This window comes from Piliocolobus tephrosceles, chromosome 2 (genome assembly GCF_002776525.5).
Source record: "Piliocolobus tephrosceles isolate RC106 chromosome 2, ASM277652v3, whole genome shotgun sequence".
NCBI classification, from domain to species: domain Eukaryota; kingdom Metazoa; phylum Chordata; class Mammalia; order Primates; family Cercopithecidae; genus Piliocolobus; species Piliocolobus tephrosceles.
Window position 1 is genome coordinate 74,383,552 of NC_045435.1, and position 17,729 is coordinate 74,401,280.

General features: G+C 40.7%; 1 protein-coding gene across 2 annotated transcripts in view; it reads right to left on the minus strand.

Annotated features, from left to right (window-relative positions):
• PTPRG (protein tyrosine phosphatase receptor type G) overlaps positions 1-17,729 on the minus strand; it is a 743,582-nt gene that overhangs the window by 291,521 nt on the left and 434,332 nt on the right. For both annotated transcript variants that reach the window (XM_023200598.2, XM_023200591.2), the window contains exons 3-4: positions 16,407-16,586; positions 2,838-2,986 (exon numbers count right to left, since the gene is read on the minus strand). In XM_023200598.2, coding sequence (XP_023056366.1) covers positions 2,838-2,986; positions 16,407-16,586 — 329 coding nt within the window. The remainder of the gene's footprint in view (positions 1-2,837; positions 2,987-16,406; positions 16,587-17,729) is intronic.

Consider the following 17,729-nt stretch of genomic DNA (forward strand, 5'->3'; position numbering starts at 1 on the left):
TGTGCATATTTTAAAGGTAAATTTAATGCAGTTACTTAATCTCTGAAATTCAAGTTCCTCCAAATATGCCGTTAATATGTTTATCACATTTTCAGAAAACAAGCTATGAATCAGATGGACTTCAATAAGGAACCCAATTGATATAGGCAGCCATATCATCTGACATTATTTAAAAGAAAAATATCCAAACAACCTGGTTAAACAGTAAGCCTGGGCATGGTGGCTGCCATTTCTAATTAGCTTCTGAATTCAATGGCTCCCTCTGAGAAATGGAAAACTGAAATAGTCACCAAAAGTCACGTGTTTCAAAAGAATATTAATCTGTGGCCGGGCGCCGTGGCTCACGCCTGTACTCCCAACACTTTGGGAGGCCGAGAAAGATGGATCATTTGAGGTCAGGAATTCAAGACCAGCCTGGCCAACGTGGTGAAACCTCGTGTCTACTAAAAATACAAAACTTAGCCGGGCGTGGTGGCACACGGCTGTAATTCCAGCTACTTGGGAGGCTGGGGCATGAGAATTGCTTGAACCCAGGAGGCAGAGATTGCAGTGAGCTGAGATCATGTGCCTGGGCAACAGTGAGACTCCATTTCAAAAAAAGAAAGGAAAAAAAGGGTATTAATGTCTTTGATACATTATTCCCAGAATCAAATGTAAAGAGGAGACTGGTCATTTTGGGCATGAGGAAGTGTAATTACACAGAGGCAAGGTTCCCAATTCCCAGCTCTAGAGGTCTTCTTTTCCAAGGTAGCCATCTGATTGAGTTTTTAAGCTTTCAGGACAGGTCTTTTGTCCAAAACAACAGGAAATGAACAAACGGCAACCCAATTCTAAGACAAAGAGGCTTCAGAGCAAAGCTGGCTGGACACTAAGCTGCCCCTTCAACTCATATTGCCAATGGGAACCTGTCAGCAAGTCCAGAAGGAAAATCCTACACTTAAGAACATGATGTAATTTTGCTTCTAGGAATGAAGTACAAATAAAGTACTTCATTTCCAAGTACTTTATTTCCAAGTACAAATAAAGCTAAGACTTCTAAGAAATGATTCATTCCATTTTAAGGGTAGAAGAGAACCCATTAAGTAGAAACCCAACTCATGAAAGATATCATTATTGTGACCAGGATAGGAAGTTCCACAGATAAAGGAGTCCTAATGCAGGAAGAATCCTGATACTGACAATTTCTCAGCTTAACAAGAAAAAACATGAAGCATTTTCTCAGAGTAGTTATCTCTGGTTTCTCCAGGAACAGTGGATTAGAAACAAATCTGCATGGCCATATAAGCATCTATAGAAAAATAAATATTATTTTCTTATTGTGTAGGGGTTCTTCACCAGAGCTTCGCGGATACTTACGGGGTTCAAAAATGGGCCTGAGGAGCTAGGGAGAATGATGAAATCCTATCAGTTACATGTAAATCTATGTGTAGATACACACATGTGTCTTCTTCGTGAAGGGGGTCTCAAGAATTCATCAGCTTATCAAAGCAGGACAAGACTTAGAAGCTACGAAATTCTAACAGCTGAAAACCTTCCTTGGCCATGTGGCTCCTTTGATTAATGTATGTTACCAGTGAAAAGTCACTCCACGTTTGAGTACAGCCATAGGCTAGAACTGTAACTGAAACACCCGGGGTTCAGACTAGGTCCGGTTGCTCGCTGCACAGAAAGCCAATCACTGAGATGACAAGCATTGCAAAGGAAGGCTTTAACTGGGTGCTGCAGCCGAGAGAGGAGATGTGAGCTCAGTCTCAAATCCAGCTCCCTGATTGACTAAAACTAGAGATTTATATAGCATGGAGGAAACGTAACAATGTGTAAGAAGACAAGAACTAAGGAGGGGTAAAAAGGCATTTGGTGCAATGGTCTGGTGCACTTCAGTCCTCTGATACTTTTTTGAGAGGCCTGAAGGTCCTTTCCTGAGGAAGGAACTCAAATAAAACAAATACAAGTGTGAAGCTTTAACAGCAGAAGGGCCAATTTCTATGTTTATCCAAAACAACTGTCTATGGGACTATTGGGCAGGTTTCAGAACCACATTCATTTTGTTCTTCCATACACTTCTAAGGCTTACCACATGGGGGACCTACCAAGAAACAAACATGTTCATCACAACAAAAGAATAGTCACACAACAATCATGATTAAAGGAAATACATAAGGTTGGCACTGGAAGAGATGTGCTCTCCCTACCCAACATTAATAAAGGAGTTGGAGACGTGCTCCCTCCCTCACCCTGGCTCTAAGCAGATACACAGCAGCATCTGACCTAGTGCACCCACACCCTTCTACTGTCCAGCAGGATGGATCACTGAGAAGACTGACACAGCAGAAGCAAAATGTCACCATCAATCCTAAGAAAATTAACACTGACTCATACCACCACAGCCTCTTTTTCAACAGCCACTGGGAGCAAAAAAACCTTACAACTTTGCTACCAAGAGAAGGTTCTGAGACTCCTCTACATGTTGCCAACTTTTCTATTTTCTTAAGGGTGAAAATGAAGTCAACCCAGTTTCATACATAATGTCATCTTTCAAAAATGGGAACAGACAGCGAAAAGAAACTGTGTCAAATGAAACACATGATGAACATCATCAACCAGCAGTGAGTCTACTGAAACCACGATGCCTGTGGCTTCTGTGTTTCTCCAGTTAAACAAATGCAAGAAACAAGGATGGATACCCACCTGCCATACTACGGATAAAGGGTTTCCAGAGAGATGAAGTTAGGTACTGTACAGGTTTGATTTGCAAAATGACTGAGGGTAAGGACATAGCATCTGATTAACATAAAGACCGAAGCACAGCTTTGGTTGAGATCTTGACTTTCTCTCACCTCAACAGGAAACCTCCTGCCATCGATGCTGTGTTCAGAGCCCGCCGAGCCATTGCTGTGGCCCCAATGAAATTCCACCTTCTCGGCTTTGAATCTGCCAGGCAGACCAGCTCCACTGACAAAATAGTCGTCTTTCAGAAGGATGGCAACTGTGTGAAACGAATGAGAAGAGAGGAAAACAAACTGAGTTTCAAAATCAAACCGAATTTTCCTGTTACTTCTAATAAAGTTCATGACTACCATGATGTGAATTATGTCCTCATGCACCTGTGAAAAAATACATTGAACACACCCGCCTGAATAAATTAGTTCATTCTAGCTGCAGAATGCTCTCAGAGCATCAGTTGGCCCTAAATCATGACACTTTCCAGAGAATGATCTCAGAATTACTTATCCATTTAACAGATTTTTAAAAAATGGAGACAATGACAGAATAAGTCACTCTGAATCAGTGTCTCCTAAAACTGCTTGATGGTCAAAATCGTCTAGAGAGCAAGATTCTTCTTTTTAAGCACTGATTCATGGGGCTACCCCAAGATTCAAGGTCTGGAACCAGATAGGAAATATATAATCAGCCAGATGCAATACGCATGTTTCTTTGGTCAGAAAATGCAGGCAAGATATCAGGAAACAAAAATTTGTGGGTGCTTCCAATATTAAGGCAACAGTAAGTGGGAAGAGAGCTGGGAGTCTGTTATTTAGTAACAGTACCCAGGGAAGTGTAATGCAAAATCTACTGTTGAAGTCACTCAAATACTGGCAGATAACTTTTATTTATTTTTTCTTTTAGTTCCAAGCAAAAAATAATTTCCCTTAACCCATCCAAAGAACACATGAGAAGTATCCACAACATAGGGAAACTCAATTAAATTCCAACCCTAAATTTCAAAAATATACTGCTCTTTCTTGAAATACAGGAAGGAGAAATTGAGAATAACTTGGATTTACACTAACAAAAAAATATTTTTCCAAAAGGAATATAATGTCTAAATAAAAAACAAATTCTTTTCAAGTGATATATTCCCTTTTTTTGTTTCTCTAGAAGTGAATTCATTCATTCATTCATTCAATAAATACTTATTGGCTGCTAAATACATGTAAGGTGCCAAACAATATACCGAATGGTTTGTGATCGAAAGCCAAGCTTGCGTAAGCCATGGGAAATTGCTTATCCTCATTGTCTCCTCTTCCTGAAGGGATCCTAGTTAGAGCTTTAGTGAGAAATCCTGCATGAAAATTAGGTCTCCATAAAAGATAGGGACTAGGCTAATGACCCATTTCTAGAATACCGCAATTAGTTTCAGTACTTCTCTATGTAAAGCAAGCATTAAAAGCAAGTGAAGGAACTTTCTCATATAAATCCCTTTTTATTGTATTCAAAAGGCAGTTTTTCTCCAACTTTTGAAAAAATATACAAGGAATGCCCAATTAGAAGAACAGCAAATTAAAGGATAAAATGAAGTAAAAGCAAGTGTTTCTTGTGCCAATTAAATATGCTACAGCACTGTGCCACCTTCACCCTGTGTTGGGCATGTTTTAGAACAGGGGTCATAAACTTTTCCTGTAAAGGGCCAGTTGGTAAATATTTTAGGCTTTGCAGGCCAACTGGTCTCTAGTGTAACTACTCACTCTTTATAGCACAGAAGCAGCCAAAGATAATACTTAAATGAATGGGTGAGGCTATGTTCCAATAAACCTTTATTTAACTACACGGATATTTAAATTTGACAAAATTTTCAATGTGTCATGAAATATTACCACCTTTTGATTTTCAAATAATTATTTAGAACTGTAAAAATGAGAGACTTATCATTGTGTGACATAAATATAGTATCTTAGAAGATAATATCTAAAATCTTATATAAAATATATCTATGTATACAGATATTAGAAAATATCTTCTAAAATATTATATTATACCAACCACATACCTTTAGTTTGATGTCAAAACATTTAGGCATTAGCTCAGTAGTGTTTCAAACACTGTTGATCCTCCTCAGCCAGTTGTAAGTTCCATACATAACATTTTGCATCCAAAGGACACAGGCAAAACATTTTGATTCCATCTGTTACAATATACCCAGGGAATCAGCAGCATCTTATAAATATTTGATTTTACCTAAATCATTTCTATCTCTGTCAGGGGTCATTTTACTTGTTTTATATGAATAATTAAAAGCATAATTAGAGAACTGTACAATCTGAAACATTAATCTCATTTTTCATTTTACAGTGTTTCTCACCAGAGCACACAGCACGTTACATGTCCAGCCACCCCTTCCAAAAATGTCATATATTTTTGTTTACACATGAAACTGGAATGAGAGAACTTTCCCAGCTAACACATTTTCTGATGACAGGTGTAACACTGAACTGTTTGAAACAGAATATACCGAAGGCAGTCACTGCAGAGCACAAGATGTCATGCATACGAGCTCAAGACACGTTGGGACTCCATTCTGCCACTTAACAGTGGTGTGACCTCAGGCAGGTTACCCAACTTCTCTGTGCCTCAGTTTCCGCCACTGTTCAAATGGGATAATTACTGCAGTGCCTACCTGGCTGGGCTATTTTGACACCTGGAGAAAAATCACACTGGAAAAGCAGATGATCCAGGGCCAGGAAGCCAGCAAGCACATATTCAGTGGCGGTTATTTTCAAACTCATTTCTAGAATCAAGGCTGGAGCTCCTGGACAGCACGGAAGACTGGCCACATAGGTGTAACTCTCTGTTTTCAGAGAAAGTTATACTTAAAAGCAGTACTGTCTTTCCCATACAATAACAAGTATCATTAGAGGCAGGGACAATAGCAAGAGCAGGGATGGCTCAAATACTATTTGGGAGGAGATCTTTTATTTTATTTTTTTTTGAGATGGCGTCTACCTCTGTCAGTTCTGAAGAGCAGGGAAGTGAGAAGGCTTCTCAAGAGAATGTTCAAAACCTAAAGCAATATGGAAACATCTGCATGCCAAAAAGGATGTGACACTGGTCTCCTTTTTCTCTGGATGCTTCTCTCTGGATGTCTTTTCCCACATGTCTTCCTCTTTTCTGTTACCTAGGTGTGCACCATTCTTTCTACATTCTAAGTTCTCTGTAATTTGGCACTCAAGTCTGCCCTGGGTAAGAATATACAGGCAGAAACAGAAATAAGATACCATTTGGAGTCTATCAAATTGGTAAGGACTTTTTTTTTTTTTTTTTTTTGAGACAGAGTCTCGCTCTGTTGCCCAGGCTGGAGTGTAATGGCATGATCACTGCTCACTGCAACCTCAGCCTCCCGGGTTCAAGTGATTCTCCTGCCTCAGTGTTCTGAGTAGCTGGGATTACAGGCATAAGCCACCATGCCTGGCTTATTTTTATATTTTTAGTAGAGACAGGGTTTCACCATGTTAGCCAGGCTGGTCTCGAACTCCTGACCTCAAGAGATTCACCCACCTTGGCCTCCCAGTGCCGGGATTACACAGGTGTGAGTCACCGTGCCCAGACTGGGCCTGGGGGAGAGATCTTAAGTACTGGGTAGATGCTTTTAGTTCACTAAAACCCAGAATAAAAAAGACACTGCCTTTTCTGAATTATTTCTATCTTTTTGATGATATCAAAGAAAATAAAATCATAGTTGGGTGCTAATATAACCCGTATAGTTCCCTGATACTCATTCATTTCCCATTTTTACTCAAGAGTAAGCATAACGCTAAAATTTAATAACATGAGCAAGGTTGATTTATTTTTGTAGATTATGGATATATTTCCAGCAGTAAGTCTCTACCAGTCAATCAGAACTGGTTTTTCCAATAATGGTGTTGATAAAGAGTTTTCTTTTAAAATCAATTCATTTAATCAAAATGAAGTAAGTAAATTAGAAGAAAACGGCACTATAAAAATAATAAATACGGCCGGACGCGGTGGCTCACTCCTGTAATCCCAGCCCTTTGGGAGGCCAAGGCAGGCGGATCACGAGGTAAGGAGACCGAGACCATCCTGGCTAACATGGTGAAACCCCGTCTCTACTAAAAATACAAAAAATTAGCCGGGCGTGGTGGTGAGTGCCTGTAGTCCCAGCTACTCGGGAGGCTGAGGCAGGAGAAGGGTGTGAACCTGGGAGGTGGAGCTTGCAGTGAGCTGAGATTGCGCCACTGCACTCCAGCCTGGGCGACAGAGCGAGACTGTGTCTCAAAATAATAATAATAATAATGATAAATACAAATAAAATTTAATCTAAAAATTAAAACAACAGCAGGAAAAGCTGAATCTGGATAAGGCACAAACTGGAAGGTGCCAAGCTAACAGCTAAAGACAGGAGAAGAATGAATGGTGTTATAGACCGAATGTTTATCTCCCTGGAAACTCACAAATTGAAACCCCAATCCCCCATGTAATGCTATGATGAGTCAGGGCCTTTGGGAGGTGATTAGGCCATGAGGGTGGAACCCTCTTGAATGGGATTAGTGCACTTATAAAAGAGATCCCCAGGCCAGGCACAGTGGCTCACACTTGTAATCCCAGTGCTTTGGGAGGCCGGGGGCGGCGGATCACCTGAGGTCAGGAGTTTGAGACCAGCCTGGCCAACATGGTGAAACTCCGTCTCTACTAAAAGTACAAAAAGTTAGCTGAGTGTGGTGGCAGGCACCTGTAATCCCAGCTACTCAACAGGCTGAGGCACGAAAATTGCTTGAAACCGGGAGGCAGAGGCTGCGGTGACCGAGATCATGCCACTGCACTCCAGCCTAGGTGACAGAATGAGACTCTCAAAAAAAAAAAAAAAAAAAAAAAAAAAGAGGCCCCCAGTCAGCTGCCTTCCCTTCTACCACGGAATGTGAGAAGTTATCATCTATGAATCAGAAAGCAGGCCCTCACCAGACACTGAATCTGCTGGTGCCTTAATCTTGGACCTCCATCCTCCAGAACGCTGAGAAATTTCTATTGTTTAGGCCACCCAGTTTATGTTATTTTGTTATAGCAGCCTGAACTAACTAAGACAGTTGGGCTAAGACAGACAGGAAAAGTCTATGTGGCAAACGAAGTTTCTAGAACTATCCTGATTGTGATTAATGTAGATTGTGATGAAATAAAAGCAGAATGATGGAGAGAACAGAAGAAGCTGGAAGCTTCAAATTCAAAGTTTCTTAACCTAGAGTCCAAAAGTCCACAGCTGTGGCTACGTATGGGCTCTGGAGGTCTATATCTTCCTGATACAAGCAGTAAATTTCTCAGCACGGTGCACACATGGAGCTTAGGAGCTGGCCTGTGTAGCCAGTAAGTCCAAACTTGAATCCTAGTTCTGCCACTGTCCACTTACGAGAAAGTTAATGCACTTCTTGGTGGCTTCGTTCCTATTCTGTAAAACTGGAATAAGATAGCAGCTACTTCACAGGTAAGTTAAGAGGTTCACGAGGGCTGATATACAAAGAACACTCACAGCAGCAATTCATACACATCACAGAATAGCATTGGTGTTATGCAACCTTTAGGAAGGTTATTATCCTAGGGAAGGGTCCACAACTTTCACCAGATTCTCCTTATGTCTGGGGCTCCCCATGATGTAAAGACCTCCAGGCTACGCAAAGGGCCAGGGCAAAGTACGGGTCAGTTCACATCTTAAATAAGGAATTAGTTTCTCCTGAACTGGAAGGGTTGACTAAGTGCCTGGCATTCATAAGCATTCTTTGCAGGACATCCCCCAACTGTTTATAAATTAAATTCAACATGTGTGTATAACACAGGCTAAAGCAAATGTTCACACTAAAATCTGAGTAAACAGCAGCAGGTGCCAAAAAGTAAAGAAAAATGGATGAGAGGAAAACTAGCAGTTTACTATCACATCCTCCTACCCTGACGCACCGTTGCCAAGACTATAAGGTAGAAAAAAAAGCCTACCATTATGGACCCTAATGATGGGATCCCCAGACCACTTTCCACAATACCTGTGACATCAGAGGGATGCCCTGGGGCTCCCAGTAACAGGGAAACGCCCTTGTGTGAAGGTCAGAATGCACTGGCTGCAGTTACAGCCTTCCACTGATTTCCCTGTAGACACTGACATTTATGTTTTTCAAATATTCAACAAATATTTCCTGAGTAATCACTGGCGCAAAAAGTTGGGTAAATCAGACACAACTCTTGCCCTTCTGGAACTTATGGCTAATGGGAAAGACAGGTCTCGAGAACTAAACAGACAACAGAAGCAAACCTGCAAGTGGGACAAGGGGTAGCACCTGAGCATCCAAGCCTAGATGAGAGAAGAGGAGGGTGTCACGGTCTGAGCTGAGAGTGAAAGGAGCTACCCCAGGGAAGTGCCAACAAGATGGGAGAACATCAAGAAAGAATCAATGGCCTCATGGTAGTGGTAATGAGTAAGAGAAAGCCAAGGTGACAGGTACCCAGAGAGCAGAATGAGACATGAGGACAGAGCACGAGGCAGGGACAGTGAGCAGTCTGTTTGTTCCAAGAGAAATGCGAAGTCCTTGATATGACTGGGAGAGAGAACAACAAAGAAAAAGGGAGAGACAGGCAAGATCAGATTAAGGAACTAAGTAGATTACTCTGGCTACTCTGTGGAGAAGGCCTGGGAGGAAAGCAATGCTGGTCAGTAGAAATAAGTGAGGAGCTGATTGCAGTAATCCAGTAAAGAGTCCCTGGACATGCTGAGTCAGAGCAACCTCAGATATCCAAGAGACGATAAACCACAAGAATATCCTGGGTCTCAGTTAACTCACTGCTAAACTAGGTGAGATGAACAAGGTGGATTAGTTAACACTTTAACCATATAAGACATGAAAGATGGAGGAGTCTAGCAGAGAACGCTGTACCCTAAAAAAAAAACAGTTCTTCAAAAAATGGCCTGTAACATTCAGGGTAATTGGTTAATCAGGCTTCTGTCTACACAAAAACTAGTTCCTACCACCTGAACTTGGGGACTGAGGCTGTGGGCATAACAAAGAAAATGGAGCTTAGCAGACAGGAAACACAGCTTGCAGAGTACCTAGCCAAAGACTGACCCAGGGAAATAGCTCCAAGCTCAATTCCAGGATTCAGGTAAAGCTGGATAGTATTAGAATGAAAGAACCCAAGAATGTGGGCCTTTGAAACAGGAAAATTTATAAAGCAGAGCAAAAGCACACCTAGCGTTCCCCAAATAAATAATGGATTTTAAAAATTAAACTTACATTTTCTTTTTCTGGGCAACCTTAGGCTAATCGGAGATGCCCCAGGGTACCACAAAGACACTGTTTATATTAGGCATGCCCAACATAAACAATGCCAAGGGCCCAGATGTTTCCAAACATCTGTCTACTTGGCTGATGTTCTGCTCTTAATCAGAAGCTTGGCAGCCTCTTTGTAAGTGAAATGACCTATTTATTAGTGACACAAACAAAACTCAGAGTAAAAAAGCAACCGTTGATCAAGGAATGATGACTCCACAATGGTCTACCATCATCGTCCCATGTTTACACCTATTAAGGATCATTACATTGAGGAGGCTATGGAAGTGTTATAATAAAAATAAAAGTAATGATTGGCACCAGGTGAGTTTGAGACCCTCCCAAAAATACATTTGGGGAATCATTCATGTATTTCACTTATCCAGGCCCTCCTCATCCAATATTATTAGGGATAAGAGAGGTTTTATTGAAATAAGAACACATTTAGGTTATTACTGTCAATATCAAAATCTACTCCATAGATACAATAAATGAAAACATTTTTTAAACTTCAGTTCTCTTCTATGGCCAGCTCTAAGGAAGGAAGACAGGAAGGAGAGAAGTGGGACAACGCTAGGAGCAGGCAGTGAAAACAGGCACAATGAGGCAGAGAGACAGAGACATGCCCCCGGGGAGGCAAATGCAAGGAGAAGACACAGGAGGAAATGTGGGAGAGAATGAAACCACAAAAAAGGTAAAAGCTCATGGAGAGATCCATAGAGAAAGACATGTGAGTCCAACAGAATACAAAGAATAGGCAGAGGTTGCGGTGAGCCAAGATTGCGCCACTGCCCTCCAGTCTAGCAACACAATGAGTGAGACTCCAAAACAGAAAGAAGGAAAGAAAGAAAAAAACAGAAAGCCCAAACTATCAGAAATATATAAAGACACACACACATACCCCCATACCCACAACCCCCTCACATACACAAAAACACACTTTTCCTAGAAACTTCCTAACCAATCTCTTGATTATTAAAGGCATCCGTGTTACACTTGAGCAACCATGCCACTGTGGGATCACATCTTGCATGGGGGCTAGGCACAAAAGTCCATCAGTTTTGGAGGGAAATCAGACATCATGAAGACTGCTATTGAAAACCTGGTAATGAGCCGGGCGTGGTGGCTCGTGCCTGTAATCCCAGCACTTTGGGAGGCCGAGGTGGGGCAGATTGCTTGAGGCTGCGAGTTCAAGACCAGCCTGGCCAACATGGAGAAACCCCATTTCTACTAAAAATATAAAAATTAGTTCAGCGTGGTGGCATGCACCTGTAACTCCAGCTACTTGGGAGGCTGGGACATAAGAATCGCCTGAACCTGGGAGACAGAGGTTGCAGTGAACCAAGATGGTGACACTGCACTTCAGCCTGGGCCACATAGCAAGACTCTGTCTCAAATAAAAAAAAAAAAAAAGAAAAAAGAAAAGAAAAGACCCTGTAAGGTGCCCATCTAAAGTGGTAGCCTGGTGCTGACTCTCAGTAAGGCTCACACATCCTTGTCTCCACTGACCTTGGAAGAGACAAGTGGCTCTTCAGGGCTGTAGAGAGGCAGCAGTTAGCTTGAGTGGGGTTCTACAATGAACAATAGGGCAAAGAGTGTCTTTCAACTCCAGACACTTGCTTGACCTTGGGGAGGGGTGGCTACCCCTGGCCTGTGTCTGAGCAGAGCCACATCCTCCTCCAACACTTAGCTTGGATCACAAGCGCAGTTAGGGAAATAGCATGTGGAAATGACCAAGGTTGTTAAGATTTTATTTTTCTCTTTTTACCAGCTAGCAATTAGTTTGTTCATTACTTAGCTTGCCTCTGTGTGCTCTTAAGTTGCTACTCTACTGAAAACTTCTAAGAGCCAGGTAAAATAAACTCAATGCAACAGTGTCCTAAAATACTTGCCTTAGTTTTATGGGCACAGTAACATACTAGAAAATGACTCTTGACTTCCCCTTCTATAGTTTCCCTCCCAATGATTCTTCTGTGAACTGAATATTTTGAATTCATCTGTGTCAGGCACTATGGCATATGCAGACAAATAGGAAAGAATGTCGGCAAAGAAAAAATATAATAAACCAATATAATGAGAGAAGATGAAAATAGCATGTCTTGTGGTAAACACATTTACTATTTGTCCTCAGTGTGGGATGTAAGAAAAAGTAGTTTAAAAAAAAAAACACTCCTCCCAATAGTTAAAATTCATAGAAGACCATGTCTTATTAACATACATCAGAAGCAACATCTAAGTATTAAATTCTGATCTTTTTGCTGGAAGCTAATGCTAGGAACAGCAAGATTGTCTTGAAATGTTCTTGATGAATGCATTATCTTTTCATTCTACAAAAATGAAAGAAAGGGAAATAACTTTAGATGAAATCAAATGGGAACTGGCACAATAGATAGTTACGGCTCCTCAGGAAGAAACAGAGAGATGCTATCTGTCTTGTGAAGATATTTTAGACAACTTTCGAGAAGTGGGTTAGGTACAACCAAGTTGCTCTATTGATTATGCTGGATAGGATATATAGCACTCTCAGGGGGTTAAGACAGATCTGAACATTTAAGCTGTTTTATGGGAGAGTTACTGTCTGTATGTAATAGGCCGCTTTAAATATTAACTTTCTATATTCATATTTTAATATACAAAAGACAGAGTCTATTTTACAGATAAGTGACCTGTAAATTTCCATCAGAAAAAAATAAATACTCCCTCTTGAATTTATTTCCTGGAATATAAAGTTCCAGAAAATACTCTAAAATAATTTTAGAGAAGAAAAATATGTGTTGCTTAAAAATTAATGATTTACGAAAGTTCATCTAGGTATGCAAGATAGATATAAAATGGATGGCACAAAGGCAGGCCATGTGGCTCATGATACACAAATTTTTTTAAATTTAAACTTTTAATTTTTCTCAGAATAGCAGATTCACATGCAGTTGTAAAAAATAATGCAGATACCATGACCCCTTTAACCCATTTCTCTTAATTGTACCATCTTTCAAAACTAGTACAGTGGGCCGGGCATGGAGGCTCATGCCTATAATCCCAGAACTTGGGAGGCTGAGGTGGGTGGATCACCTGCTGAGGTCGGGAGTTCAAGACCAGCCTGACCAACATGGAGAAACCCTGTCTCTACTAAAAATACAAAAAACTAGCCGGGCGTGGTGGCACATGCCTGTAATCCCAGCTACTCGGGAGGCTGAGGCAGGAGAGTTGCTTGAACCCAGGAAGCGGAGGTTGTGGTGAGCCACGATCACTCCATTGTACTTCAGCCTGGGCAACAAGATCAAAACTCTGTCTCAAAAATATATATAAATAAACCAACCAACCAAACAAAAAAACTGTAGTACAGTGATAGGTGGTTTCTTTAAAAAAAAGAATTAGACAGGTTGCCTGTCAATATTATTCAATGTGGAAATTATAAACCCCACCCTAATTTAGCCTGCACTAATATGTACTGTTCAGTTGAATTCATATGATCCAGACAAAATAGATCAAATGAATACTCATTTCTCCAAATTCTAAAAAATTTATGAACTCATGGCATGTTAAGATCTACAGAATAGCCAAGCATAGTGGCTCATGCCTACAATCCTAGCATTTTGAGAGGCTGAGGCAGGCAGATCACTTGAAGCCAGGAGTTCCAGACCAGTATGGCCAACATGGCAAAACCCTGTCTCTACTAAAAATATAAAAATTAGCCGGGCCTGGCAGGGCACGGTGGCTCACGCCTATAATCCCAGCACTTTGGGAGGTTGAGACGAGAAGATCACTTGAGGTCAGGAGTTCCAGAGCAGTCTGGCCAACATGGTGAAATCCCGTCTCTACTAAAAATACAAAAATTAGCCGGGGGTGGTGGTGCACTCCTGTAGTCCCAGCTACTCAGGTTGCTGAGGTGGAAGAATTGCTTCAACCCGGGAGGCGGAGGTTGCAGTGAGCCGAGATTGTTCCACTGAACTCCAGCCGGGGGCAACAGTGAGACCGTCTCAAAAAAAAGATCTACTAAATGAAGGAAGTTTATATTAGTGTTAAAACAAAACAACACAAGTTGATTTCTGCACCCAAGTTTCTAAACCACCATAAGTTAAAACTCTTTCAAGAGATTTAAAAAAAATATTGCATGTTCTTTGTTTCAAATTGCATATAGCTGGTTGTCACTCTTTAAAAACCCTTCCTACAGCAGAATCATCTTAGAGTATTTATGATACATTGGCCTATCTAATATTATGTTGTGAATTTTATAGTAATTAGTTGTATGAGAGTAACAAAGATTTATTTCTGCTTCTCAGAACACTGTGCTTCTGAAATTTCTGAGACTGATGGGTTCGTATTTGGATAGCTTTGCTCTAAAATCAAGTGCATGCACTCAAGAGATATGCAACAGGTTGTGGATCACTCTAGGAAGCTAGGAGAGTGACAAAGATTGATAATCAGCTTCTGGAAGACCAAGGTCATGAATCAACTTGAATTGAGTGAACCCTACATACGTCTAAACCCTGTCATTGGTGATACCAAGCTGAAAGCTGTCACTGAAACGTGTTATCTTTGCTGAAGGCTGTCAAGCGTTGCAAGTTAAGTAGAAAACCGTTATCAGAGAGCGCAGTGATTGTCTCTGACAGCCTTCCAGAATGTGGTGCTGAGGTGGTACTCAGTTCCAATCTCTGATTGCACCCAGGGTGGCAAAGCTCTCGTCCACTACATTTAGATGTTCTGAAGAGAAATAATCTCATTGCAGTTATCCTAAGAACACCGTATTTAAAACATAAAGTAGGGCAACTGATAAATTCTGAATTGCAACAATAAGCACACAATCTGTGCTGGGGTGGTAGAGAGGTGAGGATGAAAAGGTACGTACAGGTCAGGTGCAGTGGCTCATGCCTGTAATCCCAGCACTTGGGGAGGTCGAGGTGGGGAGATCACCTGAGGTCAGGAGTTGGAGACCAGTCAGGCCAACATGGCGAAACTCCATCTCTACTAAAAACACAAAAACTAGCCACGGGTGGTGGCACATGCCTCTAATCCCAGCTACTTGGGAGGCTGAGGCAGGAGAATCACTTGAACCTAGGAGGCGGAGGTTGCAGTGAACCAAGATCGTGCCACTGAACTCCAGCCTGGGCAACAGAGCAAGACTCTATCTCAAAAAAAAAAAAAAAAAAAATAAGGAAAGAAAAAAAAAATACGTACAAATAACATTATTGGATCACCAGTTTTTTTTCTGGTGATCCCTAAAGCTGCCCATTTAGCCAGTTAGGTTATTTAAAAAAAAAAAAAAAAAAAAAAAAGGCAACTTTGTGACCTACAACATGAATAGGACCAAAGGGGCTAGGAGTGAAGTCATTTTAGCCCAGCATGAGGGCTCTGGCAGCCAAGGTTCCTGAAAGGGATTACTAACAGTGGTGCGCAGTGACATCCTTGGTTACAAAGGGTTCACTTTAAAAAGAGAAAGAGAGAAAAAAACTTGCTTTAATGGGCCAAAGTTATAAGTAGTTAAGTAATAAGAGTGAAAAATATCTTTAGGCATCAACAGAACCCCAGGTAGCACTAAGCAGAGATGTAGTATAATATCCCAGAGCTTATTTTCAGATCATACAGCAAAGCACAGCAAGGCATTCTCAGGTACTTATAAGGACAATCTATAAACTGATATTTGCACAACAGTAATTGAGAGGGAGGCAGCTCTTCGCATTAGCAATGGTAAAAAGACGATGCTGCATATTCACAAATCCCAAAATGACAAGTGAAAGAATCAAATTGCCGGTCTGATACACAAAGGGATGAGACAGTTCATCTGTACTCGGAAGTAATAAAAAATATTAATAAACCAAATCTCAAGAAAGATAAGAATTTTGATTTCATTTGCATATTTGGCACAATGTTACCTGACAGAACTTTCTGCAATGATAGAATGTCCTCTGTCTGAGCTGCCCAATAGGGTAGTTACTAGCCGTATGTGGCTGACAAGCACTGGAAATGTACCTAGTACGACTGAGGGATTGAATTTTAATATTATTCAATTTTTAATTAAAACTTAAATGGAAATAGCCATATGTGGCTAGTGGCTACCAGACTGGGTAGCTTTCTGAAAGTCCTTCTACATACCTTACATCTGTTAACTCATTTAATCACTACAACCTTAGGTGTAGATGTATAATATTTTATTATCTACAGTTTATATTTTTCAAAAAAATGAAGTCACAGGGTGATTAGCCACAAAGTGATGTATCCAGTCTCACAGCTTGTTCTGAAACTAAGGACTGATTTAGGCTCCCTACAGCAATGTACACTATTTAAGGAGCAAGTCATGGTTAAGGTAAACACCAAAGACATCCAAAAATAGTTCCTGTTGCTCTGTGGACAAATAAAGAAGACATCGTCTACCTGTTTTCCCTGTGTTTTTCATCCAGGTTTTGTTAGAAGACTCATTGTCGAAGCCATCGAGCTGCAGTTCCTGGTATTCTTCCCCAACACGCGCATGCTGGTCTAAAATGTCAACAGGAGACTGGTGATGGCCCCCACAGCTGACACTAGATGTGACCCAGTGCTCAGGACCATAGGCACCTGTTGAAAGAAGACAACACTTCAATCCTCACGGTTCAAGGGTCAGGGATGAAATGAATAAATCTTAGGAAGCTGAGCACTGCATCTCTCAACATGTCCCCAATCCAAAGAGGCAAATGTACTGAAAACTATGAATCGAAGCCATTTGCCTGATGTGGCAAGAAGATTTCAGAAAAGATGTTACCTGAGTTAGTTTTGCTTCTTGATTTACAATCAAACATTTGCTAACTTTACCTTTAACCAGATTAAGAGAGTTGTGTAGAAGGGCTGTCAGGGTTGTTCATATTTCTGAAAATTTTTAAATATTTCCTAAAATAAGCAGAGCATTTATTCACAAAAAAAAGCACCTTGATTAAGTTAGCATGTTTTGCTATTGTGAGCAACATCTTAAATACAACTGTCTTCTTAGCCCATGAAAGTTTGTAAACATGAAAGAGGAAAAAAAAGTAAAAGCAACAGAAAACTAGATGAGAGGCATTACAAATGATGGGGACAATAAAGGCAGGTTTTTCCTTTGGCTAATTGTGAAAGATTTTTCAGTTTGGCCTTCATTTGTACACTTGAGTGTTAAGGTGCTCATCTCTCCTTTTCGATCCTTCTCTCTCACAGAAAATGCAGTCATAAAGTTACTTTCAGATTGGACTCTGCACTCATATAGATAAAGACTTTGGGGGGACATATGCCACAGAAATAAAGGAAGAAAGCACAACAATAAAGCATAATTCTAATAAGTACCAATCAGACATAAATACAGAAAACACACTGCATTTGCCTCCTTGCCTTATTTGGACATGAAATTTTATGGGAGCAGTTTCTATTACATTGACTACGTGCTCTTAGACTTTTCCACATCCTACTTTTAACCTTGTTGACACAACATAGCGGGCGTAGCCTGCTGAAACAACTTTTGCTGGAAAGATTAAGATTGAATCCTTTATGGATAATCAGGTAAGAATAAACTTTACGATTTTTAGCAGGTAAAACACAGGCTTCCCAATCAGAAAGCTTAGTGTGTATATACACACTTAGTGTATATACATTCATATACAGAATTACTAGTTGATGGGTGGGAATTTTTATGCCTCCTGTATACCTAGCCTCGTACAATGGAAGACACAAAGAAATCTTGTTTAGTTTATTAGT